This window comes from Pocillopora verrucosa, chromosome 10 (genome assembly GCF_036669915.1).
Source record: "Pocillopora verrucosa isolate sample1 chromosome 10, ASM3666991v2, whole genome shotgun sequence".
NCBI classification, from domain to species: domain Eukaryota; kingdom Metazoa; phylum Cnidaria; class Anthozoa; order Scleractinia; family Pocilloporidae; genus Pocillopora; species Pocillopora verrucosa.
Genome location: NC_089321.1, coordinates 8,439,484 through 8,462,713, shown reverse-complemented (window position 1 = coordinate 8,462,713; position 23,230 = coordinate 8,439,484). Strand labels below are relative to the sequence as shown.

Below are 23,230 nucleotides of genomic sequence, written 5' to 3'. Positions count from 1 at the left end.
TTTTTTGGTTATTAAATCCGGCAAAAGGCTACACTTTATTTGCTCAGCCAGACTTAGCAAGCAAGACTCAGTGGAAAAGGTTGTTAAAAAATAAGCTTTTCTGGAACATCTTTTAATGTGAATACGAGATTTTGTAGCTGAACCTGAAATGATGTTTGTTATTATGGAAAAATTGCAAGCAAGACTCAGTGGAAAAAGGTTGGTAAAAAATAAGTTTTCTGAAAGATTTTCTAATGTGAATACGAGATTTTGTGGCTGAAACTGAAGTATTGGTTATTGAGGCAAAATTGCGTTGAAAAATGCCTTCCTTGGCTTTGAAAACAAACAAAAAAAAATTCAAGATTAAACTCGATCTAAGTAGAAAAAATCACATTAATGACTCTAGTACCGAGGGTTGAGCATTTTGATGTTTTTTTTTAGAGTCAAAAGCTCTTTCCTGAGGTTTTTTAACTCAATTCCAACCAATAATTTTATTGCGGAAGATTTATGATTTTCAGTACATTTCCAAGATTCTGAGAGGAGTGTCCATCCTGATGTTGCACCATCCGGAAACCATTGTCGTCTGTTGACTAATTTACTGTTAAGTGTATTTGGATTGATGTAAACCCTTGGAGAGAGTTACATTTTTATGACTAAGAAAGTCAGTAAGAGTGATCTTTTAGAATATTTCTCAAGGAAAATTAAGGACGTTCCCCTTTTTCTCTGTGAATGCCATTCATGGGGGAACACTGATATCACACTGTGCAAATAATTGTTACAAAATTTGAAGGAACTGTAATTTTGTCTAAGTTGAAAACGCAAATTTAGTAATTTATGTAGTCAGTTTGGTGTGACCTTGTGACATCTCTGTACCACTAAAATTGTGAAATGATTTTTTTTCAGCCCCTAGTTTTCTCTTCTTTTAAAAATGTGTCTATTTAAAATTTATCCTGAAATTGATATAAAGAAGAAAATCGTTTATTGTAATGACAGTACAACTTCTTGGCGAATGTTGTTATTGGCCCCAAATTACGACAAGACAATTTTTGGAATCTTCATTGGTAAAAAAAGAGGATTTTTTTTATAAGGAATTAAAAGGGTCACAAGTTTTCCTTTCAGTAAAATTTTACTTAATTACTTTAAACAGCTGCTTTTTACCTTATATTTTGTAACTTGCATGTACTAGGATTTTAACATTGAGAGCGCAAAACAGTAAACAAGGCTTCAGAAGCGAAGAAAGCTAAAATATATTTTACTTAAGATAGGAAAACTTGTTTTGAAAAAGAAAAAACGATTTCTCGACTTGGTCCGTTTTATTTTCTACTCATTTTTTGGATTTTTGAATATCAAGAACATTCCTCGATATCATTCGTGAGAACATACGAGAAAACAGTATGGTATATAGGCCATTTTCTTTTTTTCAACCTGTCGGAATTCTGGTGTCTCTATTTCCACCCATGTACTGTGAAGATTGAAAGATTTGAAGACCCAGATAGTAATGGTTTCGCACGAAAAAGAGATGAAATGTTATGACTTTCCAAAGTATGTCTTTGCTGGGCGAGAAATGCTTCTGTATTACTTACCTCTAATAAACCTTCAAAATTCATTGTATGTCTTCCTAGCAGCGCGTTAGAAAGTATGGCGAATGCAGTTTCGCGTTTCCAAATAGTTTACGCAAAATCACGCCAAAGATATGGTCCAGCTTTTAAAGCTTATCGTTCAACGCAAATTTAATAAATTGTCGAGGGCGAAAAAAACCCAAGTGCGTGGACATACAGAGCCGCCCATGAAAATAAAGGATTTGTTTATTAGCTTGAAATTTGTTCCATTGCAGCTCTTTGCTACGCGTACCTTGCACGTAAAACGATCTATTAAGCAATACTACAAAAAGAATTTGCTTCCAGCCTTTGCCAACTCAGAAACGCCTCCGAGTTCAGCCTAATTAAGGAGCAATTTTGTCTAAATAGCGCGTTATTTCTTTGCGTTCACTTTTGTGTTATATTTTAAGAAGACTCTGATGACATCCTTAACACCGCTTCTCTTGGGATTTTTCCTCGCCTACTTTATCCGGCAATCAAAGAGGAATTTTTCACGTTTACCAAAGAAACACTGTTGGCTTGTTACACAACAAAAATTGCTTTGAAGTGTTTTATTGTCAATGATTTAATAGCTTTCGACATTCACTTACCGAAGTGCAATATTGGTGTTGGTGTGGAGATTTTTCGCATCATTAGAGAAATACTACTGTTCAATGCATTACACACTGTGATCAAGTTTGCAATCTTCCAAAACGATGTAAATGATATTTAATATCATTCAGAAATGTTTCAAATTTATGAACTGTATCTCGAGGTACAGAAATAAAAAACGGAAACAAAGGGAATGTCGTACGTCACATCAAAAGCCAATTCAGTATATGATAGAAGGTGAAAAAACTTTTTCGTGAAACGCTTGTTTCAGTTGCTTTATTTTTTGAACTATTGATTAAAGCCATTCTTAGAAATAGAAGAACGTGACGGTATTTTTATTCTAACGAAACGGTATTTCGCGTGAAATCCTTTCGTTTCCGAGATCCGTGAAGCGTGGGTCGTTAACTCACGTGTACACTAACACGTGTTTTCACGTTATATAACAACCGTTATATAACAAAACAGAGTAACACGTAGGAGAGAAACGTGTTTCTCAAGAAATTATTTCATTTTTCGGCTAATCATGCTGATGTTTTGTAAAGAATTAGCCTGTTGTTTTCATCGGTGACAAAATGCGACGTTTATTTGGATTAGAAAAACGCAAAAACTCCTTCCTGTCAAATCGATTATCGCTATCCTGTTAAATCAACAGGCATTTACTGAATTTTTAGTGCAAACAAGTGAGATGTCGCGTCACGTTGTCGAACACGTGAGTTCAATTCACGCGTATCTGGAGTCACCCACGCGTTCTTGCGCGACGGGAACGCCGCCTTTTGGATTTATCAGCGTTCTTCAGCACAATCTGAAACTACTTAAAAAACATAAAAAAATTTTTCGGTTCTTTAAATTCAATCTACTGAAGGAAGACATAAACTGTGCAAATAGAAATTCAGTTCGCGATTGTGTTCAACATAATTTTCGAGGTTTTTCTGGAATATTCATTTCTGTACTTGTATGTTTGAATTACAAAGAAGAAAAAAAAGACACCGCTCGAGGGAAACGCCCACAGTTTGAAGAACGTGTTCAATTATTTCCAAGGGATAGTTTTGAAGACTCAGGGTCGGAGGAAAATTGCTGCGGATATATTGATAGCTGTCCGCCCAGTGTGAAAAGGACAGTATTTCTACTACGCAAGAAAGACGTTTACAGCCTTTGAAAAATAAGTTACAGAGAAATTTCCGTTTGAAAGAAGGTTGGGTCCAAAAGGATCTCTTTTTGATCACATTTTTGCACTTTTGTTTTTAATGAAATACATTTTCCTGATAAGATAGAGGAATATTCAATTTGTATGAGTATTGGCTTGTTTAACAACTCACAAAGACTAAGCCACGCGTTCATTTTTGGACGTAAAGCCTCAGTCTAGGCTTTCATATATCCTTCATCAAAAAAAGTGGCGATCCATTGACGTGCGTGATAAAGTTTAGATATAATTTTATTAGCTTGCAATATTTAAAATTCTACTAAATGCACGAAGATTAATTTGCAAAGCTGTTTTTTTACGGTGAGATATCCTTAGTGATCGAAAGTAGAGGAAAGGGCGTTGTCTGACATGCAGGAGAAGGGGAACAAGTCGGGAATATTAGAGTTTTATTCTGGGACAAATGCAATATAAATGTGACTTTAAATCTGAATCTGAAATGTCTGTACGCTTTGATAAACATTTCAACAAGTCTATAGGTCGTAAGATCTCAGGGAAAAGGTGAATATGGTGGGGCTTTGCATTTACTGAGTAAAATTTTCAATAAACTTCTGGTCGATAAGTTAATTACTATGATTGATGTACCTTTGCTATGTGCCAAATAAATATAGAGGGTAAGTTTCTAAAGAAACTGTGGTGCTGCGTCGGTGGAAGAGTATAACAGGGTAATTTAGTGTTATCAACTGAGTTGAAAACGTAAATTGGCCACCGTAAAGAGTTTACAGGCTGACGTTTGGAGCGTTCGCCCTTCGTCAAAGCGAATCGCTCGAAACGTCAGCCTTTGAACTCTTTACGGCGGTCAATTTGCGTTTTCAACTCAGTTGATAACACTAAATTGCCCCATGTGCCAAATAGTTTGTCAAACAAAGATATTAACCTTTAAAATGGCACTCTTGGGTCTAAACACAAGTGAAACTCAGAATCAATTTTTTCTTTCAATTTCATTTTACATTATATCAAATTCCGACTCCGAATTATTACTTCGGGCTACATGCCTACTTCATCGTACACCTTGAGCAGGTTACTGCTTCAAGAGGGTCTGCATGAATTAAAACAGAATCGATCGGCACCGGGGAGATAATTTAATGCTCAATTTTCTTTTTTAGATAACGAAACAAATTCAATTGGAAAAGACAAAGTACAAATCCAGTTGGTAAAACAAAGAGCACACTTACCGACATTATCACGTACAGGTCAACACTGTTGAAAAAAAGTTCGTGCTGTTAATTAACTGACCACTTTATGTGGTCAATAAAAGAGTCTTAACGGATGTCTTTAACTTAAAAGTAGGCTAATATGTTTACGTTTTCTTGTCAATGAATTCGTAAATTTGGCTTAGACCTTCCACCTTAAGCGGATATGTTGTGCGGAACGTGCCAGCTCAAATATCAAGCTCGAGACTTTGTTTTGACTGAGATGAGTTCTAAGTTGAGTTATAGCTTTTGTCAAAAAGGTCGAGTTTTGAAAAATCTTTCAAAACCTGCTCTTCGCCGCAGAATTTTGCAACGATCTTAAAATTTGTGAAAGGAATAGAGCTTTAACGTTTGACTTTTAAACTGTGTCGACTTGTTAATTAGGTCTTGTTGCTGTAGTTGAAGGAGTTTATTCGGGTTTAGATCAATTTATTTTTTTATTGTAGGTTTTTAATGATGCCTTCAAGGGGCGGAATACAACAAAAAGGTATCGACTCTTGCGTACTGTTTTCACACGAATTTCGCTTTTTTTTTTTTTTTTACTGGTCGTATGAGATAGGAAAGGAGGAGAGAGATAATAAATGTTGTTCTTGCGGAGAAAGTTTAAATTTATCGTGTTCACATTTTTATGCTTCCTAAGAGTATCGCGTATGAATTGGTAAGGCCTTGTAAAATAACACATCTCGTACCCCATTCAACGTGGGCATACAGGTTGAGAACGTCTTCTTTTTAAAATCAGTCGAGTTTATTTTTACTATCAATCCTTATGCTTTACCTACTGACTAAAAATTTCTATGTAGTAAAACTTACTCCCGTTCCCTGAGCTGTATTGGGACGTTTTTTCATCGATTGCTATGTTTCCCATTTGGAGAAAACAAACAACGAGAAAAAAGCTAGCTAAAGAAACATTACTGAAAGCAAGGCAATTACAGTAAAGAAGGTTCCTTATTTTAAATGGTGCCAACTTTGTGTGGCTGGATAGTTCTCAATGATTTGACTCTTTGTTCAGCAATTAGGTTTCTTTACCGAAAGGCAGGTGGAGTGGAGACCCATGAAACTTTTGCTTCTAAAATCATAGACTGATATGATGTCTCTTTTTGTCCCGAGTCTTATGGGAAGAGAACTTTTCTTTGTGGAAACTGTCAGCCTAAGTTACTTCTCCTGTCGAAGCTTTTGCCCCCAGTCTTTGAAAACAAAGCCGTTTTATTTTTTTAATGGATGAGAATGTTGAAAGAAATGGTTTTCTTTTATTATTTGCGTACTTTGAAAGATTTTCTCTTTTATAGTAAGTATCACTTACGTAACGTGCACTAAGATACTTGAAAGCAACTGTGTCTATGCCATAATATATCTCTGGCCTTACGATCAGCTTTTCCAGTACGAAGACCTTTTGTTTTTTAGTTCGCGGAAGTATGAAGAACAAGTTGCTTTTGTCTGATCAGTACGCGTCGAGTTTTTGATTTTTAAGGTATGGGATTCATGTTTCAGAGCAAGTTTATGGCCATATGCATTGTACATTCGTCGGTGACTATTGGGAAGATGTGTTTTCCAAGAACATGAGTAACGTTCAAGACTTTCACACACAGAAAGAATTGAACCCACGTCAAAAGTGAAGTAAAAATACAAAGACTGACAGAAGACAATGCTCCCACCACACTCCTAGGACTATCACTGTGGCTCGCGAAAGAAGACCACTTAGATATCTGTGTGCGATAATTTTTCTCTAGTTTTTCACTGTCAATTTTAAGAGCATTCGTTAGAAACGACTGTCTTCTTAGCAAAATGAGATTGAATTTTTTGTACTTTACACTGGTTGGAGTATTTATTAGTCTGTTCATTTGACCACTCGTATGTTTATTTACAAATGATTAAACATGTAGAGGTAGATCTCTCTGTTCACGATTGTTAGGGCTTACCAAGCAGAAACTGAGGGTAATTTTTTTTTATGACACAGAGGTAGATAAGCTCCCGCTAAAAAAAATTCAAGGGTTGTTGCATGCAGTTCTATTCAAATGTAAACATAGATTGAAAAACACAAAAGAACTAATGCCTATTGTCTCTAGATCTGTATACATGGACTTAACGTGGTTCCGATGAGCTGAAATATTCATTGATTCCACGATGTCTGCTTGGATTTGTCTAGGGAAGCAAACGCACGAAAAAAAATCAAGGTGAGAATTTTTAATATCTGCGCAAAAGAGAGATTTTAAGATGCTTATTCCCAGCGAGTTGTTTGATCTCTCCTCGTTAAATCTCTTGAAGCTAGACTCTCTAAGCCCATTCTTCTCCAAAGTTTTGTTCAGCAAATTACGATATAGGTTCGAGTGAAATTTAGTGTCCATTACCACAGGGAGTGTTATTCAATTGCTGATTGTGAAAAAAAGTTAATTTCCCCTTTGTAACTGTTACAAAGCCGTTACGGGCATAAACGGCTTCGTGTTCTTTCACCCAAATATCCCAATACAGATTTCAATTTCATTATTGCTGTCGTACATGGTTTATGTAAGAGAATAGTCATGATTTTAGACAGTCTGTTTTCCGAACATCTTCAATTGTTTTTTTCACATGACGTTTTTAGGCGTTCAGACGAAGTGTTTGGGTTCGTGTGCTATGTTGATTTTCGAAAGAGCTGAGATTTATTTCATGCAAATTTACAGTTAACAGCTTTGAAATTAATAAAAAGAATTGCTTGTGACATGCATGTAAGTGGAACTTTGTAAGTGAAGTTGCGTGCACTTTTAGTCATGTAAATTAACCTCTACAAAATCATGCTTCAAATAATTCTTTGTCACTTTGAATATAGTTTCCGAAAAGTGAAGTATAAAAATTCACGTTTTTAATTCAAGTTGATTAAACAAGCAGCTAGTTGATCTCATTTCAAAAAAGCTGAAAATGAGTTGGCCATGCAACAGTTTGTTCTTATGAACCCGCTTTTCGACTGACTGAATAATTCCAGGGCGCACAGCCATATATCATCATTTGCAAGTTGCATGGTGCGCTCGTGTCTTACCGGCCTTTTTTCAGTGTAGTGAGCTTATTGTTGGAGGAACACTGATTTTAAACTTTTAAAGGGAAATACGGAAAACATATTGAATTCCTACTTACCGTGTCTTTACGCTCAGGTTTCTTGGTTTCCACCCTGAGGACCCCGGCTCTTTAATTTCCACGCTTTGGAGAAAAGGGGAAAAAAATAAGTTCTTACTCAAATACCTCCCATACCGAGAATCAACCCCAGGCTGCTTGAGTGAACTCGGTAATTTTAACTGCTTGACTGTAAGGCAATCTTGTTAGGCTTTCGAAAGACTGCCCGGCCGCTGGTTTTTAGGGTCGGATTCTCAAGAATTGACTTATTGACTTTTATAAGCAAGAACTTTCAATATTGTTTTAATACAAAGCGGTTAAAAGTGCATGTATCACATAAGGGGTGAAAATGTCTGAATGTCCTATTGGGATGTGAATTGGGATGCAAACTGTTTGAAAATATTAAACATGTTTGATTTGGAATTAAACGTTAAAAACTTGACTGTTAGCTCCCATCAATTGCAGCCGTCTAACATGTACAAAAGCACCCCTACCCCACCCCCCTCGACCCTCGGCCCTCACATCTTGAAGCCCGACGGAATTTAGGAAAGATATTATAACTGACAGGGCACGGTAAAAATTTGATGACACCTCTCCACTTAAATGAATTTCGCCTACCTGCTCTTTGACTTGACACCAATAAACGAGACATTCACGAAGGCTAAAAAATTTATTGAATAAGTTTACGAATTTTTGACGGACAAAGGAGTGAAAACGTTTCGCCTAAGGTATTAAGTTAAGTTTACATGCACATAAATATATTCAAGCACATAAACTGTGGAGACAGCTGTTTCCCAGTATTATTTACGATACACCTTCTTTCTGAATTATCTATACTTAGAGAAAAACAAAACGTCTCTTAAAGATCTAAGTCTGCATATTGGCAATGGACGTTATCACATGTTATGGACAAATTACGGCTTAACTTATTGCATTTGAGCGGTTTTTTTTATTTCTCCGCCTGTAATAATGAGCAAAGTTCACGAGGTAACTAAATCAGATTCGAAAATGCTGTGTATTTTGCGGATAGGCGGGGAACATATTTTGTGGTTCAAGATAAACGAAGTTCTGTTGAAGGGAAATTTCTGCATTTTCTTTTCAAAAAGGGGAATATTAAAAAGAAAAGAAATGTTGTATTTCAAACTTTCAGTCCTTGTTGAATAACAACGCATTTTATTTATTAGTGATATTTCAGTAAATTATTTCGAGGTGTTTGATCCCTTAGTTCCCGTTGTTAAAACAAACTTGAACAAATACCATCTCCTTTCCCGTCCAACTCCTTTGGAGATGCTGATTCAACCAACGTTAGTTCAATTTTTGGGCATTTCATTCATCTGTGGCAACCTATTTTTTTAATGAAGGGAGCTCGGAAACTCCAAAAACTTGCTTGCTTTATGGTTATAAAATGACATCTGTCTAATATACGTTACCCAAATACATTGGAAGTATTTCAACGTGTGCTCCTTTCTTTCATCTCGAAATGCAACAAGTGTTTTATTTCATTATGTTGCGTGTGTTTTATTATCTGAGAAATTTATTTTTGACAGTTTGTTTTCACCTCCCAACATAGTTTCTACTTGTTCCACCTTTAGCTGACAGTTGACAGGTTTTAAACCCAGTTGTTTGTTTCATTCCCTGCTGTTTTATCTGTTTTCCGCTTTTTCCTAATTACTGTCATCGACTCACTGTGTGGTTCCACAATTCAACGAGGAGCGGCCTCATTCTCTGATAACGAAACATGCAAACTCAATTCGCCTATTATATCATAAAAATGTGTTGTGATTGTAAGAGACGAACTACCTTAATGAAAATTAACCTCAACATCGGTGAAGATTAAATAACACGCTCGAGATATCCCTTTTGCAATCAAATATATCTGCACCCTAATCAGTCGCTTACTTATTCAATGCGTTGCATTTGTAGCTATTTTCTCGTCAAAAACCATTGCCAACTCAGGCAGTACAGACGTATTTTCTTCCCCTATGTGGGTCCATTTTCTGGTAATAGAAGATAATTTCCTCTTCCAGTCATTAGGAAACAATTGAAGACTTCTCAGGAGAAGGTGACTCTCTTCTGAGTTCGGTGTTTTAAAGCTACATGAGGATGCCACTTTTTGAGGTTTTCACGTTGTAAGAACCAGACAGAGAAGATCTATCTAAGCACCTGCTACTGTATAAATGTATCAACCGTAAAAATTTATTAACAAAAGGCATAGTCAGGTTTTCATAGGGGTCGTTATTTTAAAGCAAGATGCAACAAAGAATGAACTTCAATAAAAAAAGACCTCATTTGAATGCTATCTCTGTATGTTCAGCTGTGTTACAGCTTGTGGTTAAGAAACGACAAAAGTTAGATTTTAGTGTATAATAATACGATTAAGAGATAATCCTGTAATTAAATCAAAACACCATGGGTATAGAAATACAAATTGATATAGCCCAAGCCAAAAAGCCGTCAATCCACAATGCAATGTTCCCAAACGACGTCGAAGCTCCGAACACTTGCCATGTAGCAACCCTAAATAACCACTTTTCACACCAACAATTCTCAAAATTCTTCATTTACATCCGACTGATGCAAGGAATCTTTCATTTGAGTGGGAAACATAAGGTTTATACAAGAAAGTAATTTAATTAACGTCAACACACATTTGTTTCAGGTCATGCACAAACGTTTTCAAGAGAGGGTGTAATTGCCCATTCAGTAGAGGACAAGGTTTTCTAAATTTGATGAATACCTCTGTTTTTTATTACGAAATGGTATGAGAACTTCTAAGAAAACATAAAAAAGTGACTTAGTCCATGCTTATTTTCTGCCAATGCCACAATAGTGACCCTGCGGTAATAGGGATTGACTTTTATAGGCAATGACACCTTCAAATATTCACTGTAGGAACGTCGACAATCTTAAAAACTACACACAGAAGACCTCCTAAAACACTACATTTCTTCCAATTATTCACTGATAAAACTCCGTGAAAAGAAAATAAAACAACAATCAGGATGTGAAAAATAAATTTAGGTAGTTTGGTTGCGAAAGTTCGCCATTTCCTAAAGCGGTTTTCATAAGTGTCATCACTTCCAGAGAAATTCAACACATCTGCCGGATTATGGTCTAATTTTGACCCCCGGGACAAAAGAAGAGTTTAAATCGAAAACCGAAATGTAAATTCTTGTCATGCAATGTAGAAAGATGGCAATGTATCTGTCTTATCTATGTATATTATCTTGAATGAATTCAGCATTATCTTCATTATCTTCGACTTAACTCTCAAAAATGTGGGCCTGGTTTACTACAATTTTAACCCAGCTGAGGAGTAACTCAATACAGTGGTTTTTGCTACATTTCGTGCAGCAGTAGTTTACTCTGATTAAGCTGTCTGCGTTCCAATTCTGCACCACTGTATAACCAAAAAAATACAAATAGGTCGGCAATATTTATGTGAGCTTCTTGGCACATAATTATTTTACCATTTACATCATCCTTCACACATAGTTAACGCATTGTTCTCACACATTTTGACAAAGCACAACTACGTTTAACTCAGATACAAAAATATCTACACTCTAAAGACGGAAATTTTTTCCGTGCTCTATGATCATGCTTGGAAATAAAGTTGTTTTTCCAATTTTCAAGCGAAACTTGATCCTGCTCTTTTATCAAATGTTAGGTTCTGCAGTCACAGTGCCGGAAACTATGTCAATTGATACTGTCTCGGAAATCAATTAGTGTCAGCACAGCTTACGCACATAGAGAGGGCTTGGTTTGATTAAAGCAGCTTTGGGTCAAGGTATGTGGCGCAGAAATTTCACTGATTTTACAGTAAAAACCTGGATTGTGAATGTCAGATGTCGCTATGAACTGCATTAATGGTAGTATCAGAGGCTTGTGGCTTAAGGTGGGTCTGTGAGATATCACAGCTTAGTGCGAATCGCTTGAGAATTACCTTACATTTCATATATAAACCCCATTCAGCTGCAGCTTTTATCGACAAAATAGGTGTATGGACGATAATTTTAGTCCAGTTTTTTTTTCTTTCAAAGAATCACGCACGGTATCTCTATTTGCAAAGGGAACATGTAGAATTGAACCAGGAGACAGTAAGGCTATTTTGACATTGTCGTTGAGGTTCCTCTGTTGTTCCATATTTTACCTACCACTGTTAGCAGCCTCCCCGAGGTTTGAATCAATAACAAAATAACATGATAAATAGCATAAAGATGTGAACAAATATGATAACAAGTTCGCTAACAAGGTCTTCTTGCAGCGAGCTAACTATGATAAATGTGCTGTAGAGAAGGATGCCTTAGATGCAGGCTTTGGATGATGACAGATGTCTTAGAAGATTCCTTTACTCAAATTCTTGTACCTCAGGGAATTTTCCAAACCTCAATATTTCAACGACGAACCAAACCTTTACAATTAAAATATTTTACCCTGCTCTCTATAACTGCATTGCATATTGATTAACCTTTTTTTTTAATTGTTTCAAAATTTCCTTGAGATTCCCATTTTCACCCTAGCCTTTCCGTGGGGTTTGCAACAATACAAATGGTGTCTGAACGATAATTAGTTTGTAAAGTGGACGTTAGCATGCAACTTGGCAAGTTTTCTATTCATTATCTTTGTAATGAGATTACTGAAGATTTCCTGCCCTAAGTCAAGTGCACGTGTGCACAAAATGCCATTAAACCAATGATATGTCGCCCATCTACGCATGACAAATAGAATTGAAGTAAAACCTTTGTTCCAGAAGGTGCTTGTGGCATAGTTGAGTAAAAGATGGCTGTTTGTTCGATTTGCTTATGTGAATATGTTGATGGGGACAACTGAAACCAAACGTATAATTTCTAGGAGTTAAAAGTCTTTGGGTAAGAGCAGTGTTCGGCACTGTTATTGGCTGGATGCGTTTCACTTGAGGATGGATTCCAGAAGATATCATTTGTGTAGTGATGGAGGTTCGATCTGAACGCGTTTTATGGTGATATGCATCGCCCTTCTTGTTCTTGAGTCAAGGTAGGTGCGCAGAAAACGGATGCCTCTTGAAAATTTTCAACAAAACATCCGTCTCACTTTAGTTCAGAATGTCATGAGTCCTTGGTCTCTCCAACCGTTTCAAATAATTTGTTCCTCCTAAACAAAACAGCTGTTCTTCCTATGACACTAAACTTCCAGTAAAACGCCTGTTGATAAATTTTACACTTTTTTATGATAGATTCATTCGAAAATGAAATAAAGTCATGTTTACAACTTGACCATGCTTCCCTCCTAAGGGCAAGATAGCATCGTGGCGATGGCTTTGCTCGAAATCAGCGTTAAATTAGTTTTCTTTCCGACGTAATCCTCATTTATGTCACGTTCAAGATCTGTTCAAGTAGTTGTAAGATGTAGTTCACAGCTCAGGGAGACATTCTGAGAAAATCATGGGTTGAAATATAGGCACGCTTGAACGTTCCTCAGATATGTATTAATGAATTCAAATTTTTGCATATTTTGACACCAAATAGACAGTATTCGTAACATCTTCTGCTCGCTGGTTTGAGATGGACTGCTTTAGTGGATACCAGAATTAAATGCTTGGTTTTAGTTAGACGGTGGACGTTTCATTCTTTTCTATCCTTAAATCAGATTTATTTCATTCTCAATTTGATAGTACTCCCACAATTGATTCTTCATCGATCAAGTTGCCAAATTGCATAATCTTAGACTTATTTCAGGCTTATCTTTCCTTCGTCTTTTAACGATGAGGTCATCATTAGTCAGATGATGATTATTTGTAATTTTTCTACTCAGTCTTCGAGGATAAATTTTGTTAGTTCAGTAGCAAGGTACAACTAACTTAATCTATTTATTTTACAGTCAGAACAGGAAGCTGTGGTCCTGAATCCTTCCTGAGAACGAGAGGAATTTAAAACCACATCTAGTTTTTGTCTGCATATGTCAAAAGGCTCTTTGTGGGAGTTCAAGATTACTTCACAGCGTAATTGGACTGGAATGTCTTACAGTAAGAACTGTTAATATTTGTGTAACTTAAGTAGACAGTCCATATTGCTACAATATTAGTTAATCATAGGTCAGTGCTGAGGAGGTAAAGGCGACCGGTGAAGGAACTAGGAAAAATCAAATATGACAACGGGGCCACAGTTTATGTTAGAACCTCCCTTACCACTTTTCCCTGGCTATATCTTAGGTTTGTGTGTTCTCAGTTTGTGTCTGAATGGCTCAATGCTAAGTTCGGGTTGGCTCAGAATGATTGGAATACCGTTGAAAATTGTGCCTAATCAGGTGTAAAGACAAAACAAAACCCTTATGGCAAAGGGGCTCCTCGCCATTCCCCTTTGCGTACTATGGTCAGTGTTTTGAAAGCTTTAAAGAGAAATAAGGTACTCAGAGTTGCAGATTTAAAAACCGGAATGTTACATTAAAGAGAGAGATTTCATTTTCCTAATTTCCTTTCCAAAAATAATGAGTTTTTGCGATCTTTTCAACGTACCTTTCAGTTCGGGACAAAGACAACAATGAGACAATTAAATTCATTTTATTTGACATAAATTGATATTACAACAAAGAATAACAACCCATCACAAACTTTGCATGTAGTTTTAACATCAAAACTTGTTCCTCGTATAAAAAATCAAACTGTATCATACATACTTCTGTTTTTTGCTATAATGAATCTTCTTAGAATTCATAATAGTTTACAAATTTCAAACACCAAATAATAATGGCTATTGATCAACTTAGTTAGCACGCGAAACTCAATTTCTACTCAAAAAATACTACAGTTCAGGAGGAAAAAAAAACTATGATAAGTGGTATGTCAAACTGATTACTTACCTGTACTCTCTATACTTGGAGTTGTGTTTATTAGTTTCTTCTCTTCTGTGGAAGCATCGTGGGACTTTTTTTGTATAATCTTAGAGCATTTGAATGTAACCTTTTTGTTTTCATTTAGTTCAAGCCAATAGTGTATTTTGCGACTGCTGCTACTAAAAAATGTAATGATTGTATGAAATGAATTGGGTTGAATTTGATGGGCGCCAATTTTTGTCATGTGATGAAATGCAAAATGTTATGGGCCGATTTGGTTACAAAACGTTGGCAGGGCAATACCATGGTTTGGTTTCCTGCAAGAAATTAGTTTCTTCGGCAATATCTTGGTCTTTCTAAAAAAAATTGATGATTCTTCATTACAAAACCTGCAAGAAATTAAATTATTCGGCAACTTCTTGGTCTTTCTTAAAAGAATGAATGATTCTTCCACACAAAACCTTTCTGCGGCATTTTTGATGTCCGAAGCAGACACGAAAGTAAGCAAAGTTCACAGGTATCATGAAATATCCAGTCGGCCTTCACAGCGTACTTTTGATTAAATAACGGATTTTTCAGTATTTAATCATACAAAAGAGCAGAACTAAAAACTCAGAGGAATCAGATAACTTGTTTACCTGTTGCATTTGTCTTCATGTTGCCATAGTTACCAGACAGAGAAATGATTTGTTTTTATTTCACAACCGGAAGGTTGAGTGAAGGACTCGTTTTTGGTTTGTTTGAACTTTCCTATACGAGATACGCTTTGACACCTTCCGAAAGAGTATAATTAATTAGGTATTTATTAGATTAATCTGAAGATCTCGAGACAATAAGGAGCCAAAATTCTCGTCTAACGTAACAGAACAGTCCCAGAATTTCCAGCTTTATAATTGGCTCTCTAAATATTCTAGATTTGTTCTCATAAGTTATAAAAAACTCCATAACGTCTTTTTTTTAACTTGACCTTTCTCGCTAAAAGTTTAGCCCTTGAGAGCAGACAATTGGGACGCCTACGTAAAGAAGGCATCCTATTACCGACTGGGCAATACGCGATACGATATATTTTTAAGGGAACTGAAATATTCCCAACACAGGAAATTAGAGATTAACCTGGAAAAGCTCTCTTTAAGCTTGATGATAAATACTCCATTTGATAAGTGTGGTGTAGAGGGCGAAAACAGGCAAACGCTCAAGGAGGATCAAAACTATGTTTACCTTTTCCAAAATAAATTATGTGATTTGTATATGTGCCATGAACAATTACTTTTTTTATCGAAGCCAGCGCAAACATTCAAAGAATTATTAACCTTCTGATTATTTAGTTTATTTGGGCTTCCTCAGTTGGATTTCAAAGTAAACAATTCACAATTTTGTAAAACTCCCACCAGGAAACGTGAACAGAACCACTTTGTAAATCACTGTTCGACTGATCTCATTTCATCGATTAAATTTGTGGGGCAGTGAAACTTTCTAGAGAGGAAGCTTCTGGGTCTTTGGCGGAAAAAGGCTTTGGAAAACCTGAAGCATCTTACACCTTGTGTTCGGGTATGAAGGCGCCTTAATGACATCGTCTCTGACATGAAAAATGAGCATGTCAACTTGTTCCATCCATTTTCCAGGTCCTGTTTATTGAAACCTCGGTTGTGATCACGCACAAGGCGCCTAAATATTTTTTACACCTCATAATTTTTCGTTAATCCATAAAAAAAGAAAATTGAAAATATGGTTATCTTAGAGAAAGTAGCCTGATAGCTTGTATATCATTTTAACACCAGGTTGTCTCCGAGTATATATAGTCACTTTTACCGAAAGACTCTGTGCATAACATGCTATAAAAGCGTCTCTCGTCAGTCATTAGACTCAATCCCGAGGACACCGTAAGAAAGCCGAAAGATTGCTCAGCGATTTATTGGATTGAAGTAGTTCAAAGTTTAGCAAAGCGAATGTTTTATAAGTCCTTCTGGAGAGAACTGATTTGTTTACTTAATGAAAGGGAGTAAGTCAATTAACATTCAGGAAACTACTTGAGGCTCCTGTCGAGTGGAATTGCAAAATTTTACTCGCCGGACACACAGACTCATTTAAACTGTCTTGAAGTTGATTTATTATTCTCGGTATCCTTTAATTTCGATTTGCTCACTGGCATTTCTACACAAAACAGACAGCTCTGGTTTTCATGAAAATCCAGCTGTATTCGCTTCATTGTTGGCAATGGGCAACTTTTACGATTATATCGTTCTCTTCCGCCGGAGTGATGCATTCCGCACCGTTATCAACAAAATGGCGCCCAAAAACAAAGGTTTCGCACGTTTTCTTTCACCATGACCAAAATCAGATAAAGCAAGGCTAAAATTGCAACTTAGCGGGAATGAACTCTGTGAAAACAAGAATGAGTCACAAGAACACCGCGTTAGCACGAAAACTTATGTAGGACATTAAAGTAGAAAGATCTTGTCGAGTGATGTTTGAACTATCTTTCCTAAACTGATCCTTTCACGTTGGTAAAAATCTTTCTATACATTTTCTTTCGAGAGTACGTTACATCTAACGACTTCAAAAAGCTTGCTGTGGCGACAGGAGGCAACTTTGATATCTCGTATTACCAAGGAGAGTAACGTAGTAAATGTTGGAATGGATTTATTATTATTCACGGTGGTCGGACGAAACCTTTGGCATAGCTCGATTTATTTACAAATGAATACAGCAAATGCGGACGAGCTTCTCCGAAAGGAAGCTACTGTAGATTAAAGAAATCAGTTTGCATGAAACTACTGCGTGGTTGGAATGGTACATAACAAGGGAGAAGGAATCAGTTCTACGATCCTTTCCAACATCCCTCTTTAAAAGAAGCATCTCATGAAGTTATTACTTAGTATATGAATATTCTGCTATTTTCGCTCATCAAGCTTATAATTTCCACCATAAAATAGGTACTTTTTGGCTAAGCTGGAGACTTTCACAATTTAGATATTTTTGAACTCAATATCGGAGAACAACTGAATTGTAGATTCGTTTTATAATCCAGCAAAGGTGATAATTAAATTGCCCGTAACTATTCGTCCTGAGTACAGAAGTTATCACCAAATCTTATTGCTGAATTTTAAATCAAGTAATGTCATGTTTAATGGTATTTCATTTGTTAAAATATTTAGGCGTGCAAAGGGCTCCCTCGCTGCCAATGGCGGTCATCTACTGCAGACAGATAAGACTCACCCAAGGAAAACGACAAATAATTCTACACTATAATTAATTGACTCTTCCATTTTCCAATTAAAACACTCAGCTTTGACTGGCATCGGGTATTTTCTGCTTAGACAGGAAATAACTTTGGTTTTAGTTTAGTAAACGTTAAATTAAGAATTTATCAAGAAACTCATAGTTCAAGACATATCTTGAAACGTGAGATTTCTAAGGTTCACTCTACCTCCTTTCGTTTGAGAGAAAGGAAACATTTTGTCCTATAACTACCCTTATAACGTCTCTGTAGTGAACAAACTACGACTAGATATCAGAATAGAGCAATTAAAAGCGATTTCAGTTTTAGAATTGTCGTTAGATAGGTAAATGGTTTAGCACAAACACAGACAGAAGTTTTCAGTGATTTATGACCTCTTTGCGAAAGTATAATTATCTTCACCTCTGAGAAGTTGAGCAATTATTGCCTTTGACGGAATTGGTCTATTTTCTTATATGTTGTACAATAATTTGCAACCGTCAATCAAGATTTTGCAGCACAAATGTGAAAGGTTTGGCTGCCATTGAAGTAAAGATTGAATTGAAATTATTTTGAATAGGAGTTGCTCACTAGTTGTGTAAATAGGTGTTTGATGGCAAAGCGCCGCTTCATTTTTGAGTTTACTTATTATTCATTTCTACTCTCATTGCAAACTTTTCATCCAAATTTCTTGTAGGCCTTTCCTCATCAAGGACAATTTCTTCTCCATCACACAAAGTACGCTGGCTGTTTTCGTTTGCATTTCCAGTTACGGTTCCCTTTGTTGTCAGACAAGATGGCTTCCCGCGAGTTTCAGTGATTTATGAACCCTGACACGTCTTAGACGATCGTCTTTGGATGTCAAAAGAGTTAAATTTAGATTTTCACTTAAAGTTCTGAACGAAATTATTACTTAGAGATGAGCGGAAACAGTCAGGGTACTGCTTGTCTGGATAAGAAGGAAAACCGTGACTGTTATGGAGAGTTTTTTTAATGAAAATCAATGGCTGCTTTGTATCGCACATTTGAGCTGTCTTTAGAGTGGCACTGTCCCTACTGTTTTGTGGACAATATTGTGTAATTTTTTTATGAGGAAGTTATTTTCCTAAATTCTTACCAAAGCTGATAGGCAAGTATTTTATATAACTATGATAAGAAGATGGAAGTGCCATCAAAATGGCGTACTCTTTTCTAATGGAAAGAATTCACTTCATTAAGTTAAAAACGTTGCCTTTAACTTAGCTTTAGGACTTTGTTTTAATTAAAGAATCTATCAGCACAATTTCTCTTTTACTGAAGTCGAATGCCGTAGAGTGCCCATAGAAATAAATAAAGACAGTTTAAAATAGAAGAGTTCAGAAAGACAGCTCCTAAAGCGTGCCTCATACTTCCCTTACGCTCGTAGAATTCACGACTAAAACAGCGACAAACAAGGTATACATAGAGAGACGTATGAAAATATCTTTTATTACCTACAGGAGAGTAACATCTAACAAGTGCTATGTGACCTGTATTTTAAAGTTATCCTTCGAAGCAATAAACGTAGAAAACGAGAACATATCTGAAACTGTTTGGCGGAATCATGCATGGTCGGTGGTATTCTGGAATGCGACTAACAAGATAGCGGAAAGGCGAAGGTGAAATTTTTCGGCTGTGAATCTCTTAAAAAACAAAGAAAATCTCACCGACTGTCTGTGTGCAGTAAAACAGCGCGCTTGCTGTGCACTAAAATGAATTTCAACTGACTTTGTGAATGGATCGAGTATTTGTACAAACTCCATATTGCAGCGTTAGCGGCAACAAACGAAAAATTACATTCAATAAATAATTTCTTGCGAGGAACTCTAAAGACGTAAGCTCTTCCCAATACTATTCACACCTTTAACAAGGAGAAAGGAAATATGGTGTCGATTGGCCTTTTGAAATGGATTAACACTGGATTAGAAACGCGAAAAGGCGGAAAGGTACTGATCTTTGCTAACAAGAGTTCCTTCCATTAAATAACGCTCAAATTTGTACAATGTTACCATAATTAACATACCGCAATGTCCACAAAAGATTGGTCTCCGTATTGAACGAGACTTGTTCGTACCGTTGCTTTCTGTTCACACTATCAGTGAAAGTTTTCAGCTTGACACGCTTGACGAACGGGCGGTGAATGGCAGAGAGGGGAACAAGACATTATGTGTCGCTGTGTTTCTTGGGTGTCCATAAATCGCGGACTAGTTTTCTCGGAGCCTTCATTAACTTTTTCATCTTTTTTCCATTTCATTCGACGGTTTTGAAACCAGATCTTGACTTGTCGTTCAGACAGACTAAGGGTCTTTGCAATCTCGCTCCTTCTAGAACTGCACAGATACTTGTTGAAGTGAAACTCTTTCTCCAATTCTAGAAGCTGCTTGTTCGTATAACTCGTTCTGTGCCGCTTCGCTTGTCTCTGGCCTGAAAATTTGAAATAAAGGAGACATGAAAAGAAAGCTCTCATTGAAGAAAAGCAAAGCATTTTTAAATGACAATATGCGAGGGGAAACAGCTAGCGTAAGTGAACTGTCCAAGGCCATGGGTTCGAACGCAATTTTGAAAATCAGCACTAAATGCTGGTGTGAAATGAATAGAAATTTGAAAAGGCAATTTAAAATAGAACAATGACTCGGAATCCCACATCTAAGAAACGACTTACTTTATAAGTAACAGTTCTCTTCCGCCCCAATTGCTCAAAGTTCAAGCTTTAAATTCGGGTAAAGGAAGATTTCACTTCAGATCTAATGGGATGTCTATTTGTTATTCAATAGGCACATGGTCCCATAATCAAACAAACTCTCTCACCAATGAGAACGTCTCAACATGCTAACAATGTCAGGTAGATGTTTGCAAACATCCCCGTGTACTGCCTGTTACAAATGAATGTCAACATGCGATCTTTCGTTGGCATCTATTAGCTCACCGAGCAACAAAATTAGCTCAATGCGGACTTCATTAATCACAAGAAGAGACATCTTACTCTTCAAACCTCCGCCCTTTTGACAGAAGAGATACTCAATATTATATAATAGAGGACAAACGAACCATTCTAAAATCTCGAAAAGGTCATTCAATGTTTGTAAGTCAACTATTGAGTCGTCGTGCGCCAAGTGAATGAAGGAAAACCGGATTAGCTTTGTTCCGCTTTCTTCTGAGCCGCAGGAAAAAAAAAAAAAACCTCCAGATTTCATCTCACGCTAAAAAGCTACGGACAAGTTATCCAAAAGAAAAATAAGGTTATCAGCAGTTGCCAAAAAGATGACCTACCAAATCCAAAGTCCGATTTACCGCCTTTCTTTGACTTCATCCACGGATAAATTGGCTGAAGGAGATAGTCTGGTATCGGCGTTGTTTGATGAGACAAGGTCGTTCTTGTGTCTTCACCATGAAAGCTCTGTCGTGATGGCGGGGTGTTGTAATTTTGGCTTGAAGTTCTCCGGGTTGAAACTTCTAGAAAGGGAAAATAATTCCCTGTCAAATTGATTTGGCGCTCAAATGTCGAGGACAGCTGCGAAGTGTATTGCTGAGCATAAATCTCTGCCGATGTTGGATAAAGCAACGGACGGGCCATGTTTGTCGAAGATGATTTATTTGGGCCTGACATCTTAACCCTTAACAACATGAGTTATGACAAATCGACTAGTGGAGGGAGTTTTTACCGCTTCACGTGACCCATTTCCACCAATCAGAATCAAGTACCACTCTGGGTTCATGACCTCAACGTTGTCGAGTGCAGAGTACTTGGTGGGTAATTTTTCATGCACCTTCTGCACATACATTAAACCAGACAACTTGCTAAACAGACGGTGAAAACTCAAGCGGAGAGTAGTGTCTCCTACTCTGCACGCACTACAGGCCCTTATTGACGATTTTTCTTTGAAGTACTTTAATGTCATTTTTAGCCATATTGAAAAGCTTTCCCGGGGATCTGAATGAAACACAACACTGTAACAAGTGTTAAGATAACCTGCAATAAATCTTCATGGCAATTGAGCCATAAATCTCCGTCAGTCTCTTTGATCAGTATCCCACGAGGAGGAAAACGCTAAGGGGCGGTGCAAAAATACTGGCGGTCGGTCTACAACTATTTCAGCACATGACACAAACGGAATCTTTTATCGCGTGTTCCAAATGGAGTCTCGCTGGCGCAAATGTTTTTCATTTGTGGAATCACCTGTTGACCTATGATTAATAACCTGCCAGTCAGTCACCATATTGACTTTTATAGTAGTGCCGCTTGCGCGTTGGGGATTGTAAATAAATACAAACACTCAAGGTTGTACTTAGGCCAAAGTTCTTCAATCAACGTTACGAAGCGATTGGCTTCGAACAATGCTAACTCGCTATAGAGAATCGATGACATGAAAACTTGCCGTAAGGAATTTATCACCCGCGTTAGCTTTAAATTGGTATGTAAGTAGGGTTAAGGACTTCATGGGAATCTCCCCGCATGGCGAAAAGATTTTGCACTGATCATATTTTCGTTTAGCGCCTTTAACACGAAAGAGGGATTTAAATAGGACAGTCAAGTTTATTGGGTTTCTAGGCCACCAGCGTATTCTAAAAATAGGCCCTAAAATCATAAATGTTGCGTTCTTACAAACAAATAATACTTGTTAACTTCTAGTGAAATTATTAGGTCTATTATTCTAGCCAGCTTTCTATGGTTTGTTATTTTAAAGAAGCTTCGTCATCCGAGTGTTATTCTAACATCCATGTGATGTTTTGAATAACAATTTTTGTGATGACCGACGAGATCCTTGTCAACGATTATCATAAACTCGGTTGAGACTGCGCCTCCTTTGCTACGTAATTTCAGAATTGAACGTACAAAGCATCCACGAAGTATGCATTCTATACTTGAACTGCAAACGAATGATCGCGGCATCCATTCTTAGACAATTGTATCATCAACTTCCAAAGTGTGTGGCTATCGATGTTGGAGAATGTTCTCACGTCTGTATTTTTACTCAGCAGTAGAAATAGCTGAATCTTTTCTGTCAGTCTGGTTGTCTCGGAATGATTAATGGCTCACTAACGAGAAACTGAAAAGAGAAGGCGTTTATTTATTAAATTAACAAATTGTTAGAGCTGTTGTACCGTTGTTTTATTTCGCGGGACAAAGAACCTCCTCGAAGAAAATTCGGTTTTCGCAACTTGACGCAAACCACGGAAATTATGGTTGCTTGAAGATATCAGTCGTTACTTATTTCACAGTTCTCAGTTGTGAGAAATATCGTATGGAACTCTTTTAGATTCTTCCCATACGCACGAAAAACGCCTAAGATATCCGGAAATGCTAACCAGTTTGTGCACTGAGATAAAAAAAAAAAAACTGAGAGTTCCAAATTACCGAGTAAAGCTTTTTTGGTTTAAAAATCTTATTGTGCAGGCTTTGAATAGTCTGGGCAGCAATTACTTGCTTTTAATTAGTGTCGGCACCGAGAACGGAAAGAATGGAATTACTTGTCCTCTCAATTAACATGTATTTCATCGTACACTGAGTCGACAGTTTACAAATTGCAACAGTCGATGAAAAGCG

General features: G+C 36.9%; 1 protein-coding gene and 1 long non-coding RNA gene across 5 annotated transcripts; one reads left to right on the top strand and one right to left on the bottom strand.

Moving 5' to 3' along the window:
* Positions 1-11,340: 11,340 nt before the first annotated feature.
* Positions 11,341-19,196, top strand: LOC131791757 (uncharacterized). Of its 4 annotated transcripts, none has more exons than XR_009340813.2 (4): positions 11,341-11,430; positions 12,495-12,656; positions 13,500-13,644; positions 18,365-18,919. It is a non-coding gene; the product is annotated as an uncharacterized lncRNA (long non-coding RNA). The 4 variants fall into 4 exon arrangements; XR_009340812.2 differs by having other exon boundaries at positions 11,414-11,538; XR_009340811.2 differs by lacking the exon at positions 11,341-11,430 and having other exon boundaries at positions 11,602-12,656; positions 17,606-18,919.
* Positions 19,113-21,848, bottom strand: LOC131791755 (homeobox protein Hox-A4-like). Its single transcript, XM_059109136.2, has 2 exons — positions 20,956-21,848; positions 19,113-20,109 (listed from the first exon to the last, which is right to left on the bottom strand). The coding sequence occupies exons 1-2, from the start codon at positions 21,308-21,310 to the stop codon at positions 19,781-19,783; spliced, it is 684 nt and encodes a 227-aa protein (XP_058965119.1). The 5' UTR covers positions 21,311-21,848; the 3' UTR covers positions 19,113-19,780.
* Positions 21,849-23,230: the final 1,382 nt, after the last annotated feature.

Excerpts from the sequence above, each read along its gene's own strand:
- LOC131791755 (XM_059109136.2), bottom strand. The coding sequence starts at position 21,310 with ATGTTGTTAAGGGTTAAGATGTCAGGCCCAAATAAATCATCTTCGACA. Across the intron at positions 20,110-20,955 it reads TAAATCGGACTTTGGATTTG|GCCAGAGACAAGCGAAGCGG; the intron begins GTAGGTCATCTT and ends TCAAATTTTCAG.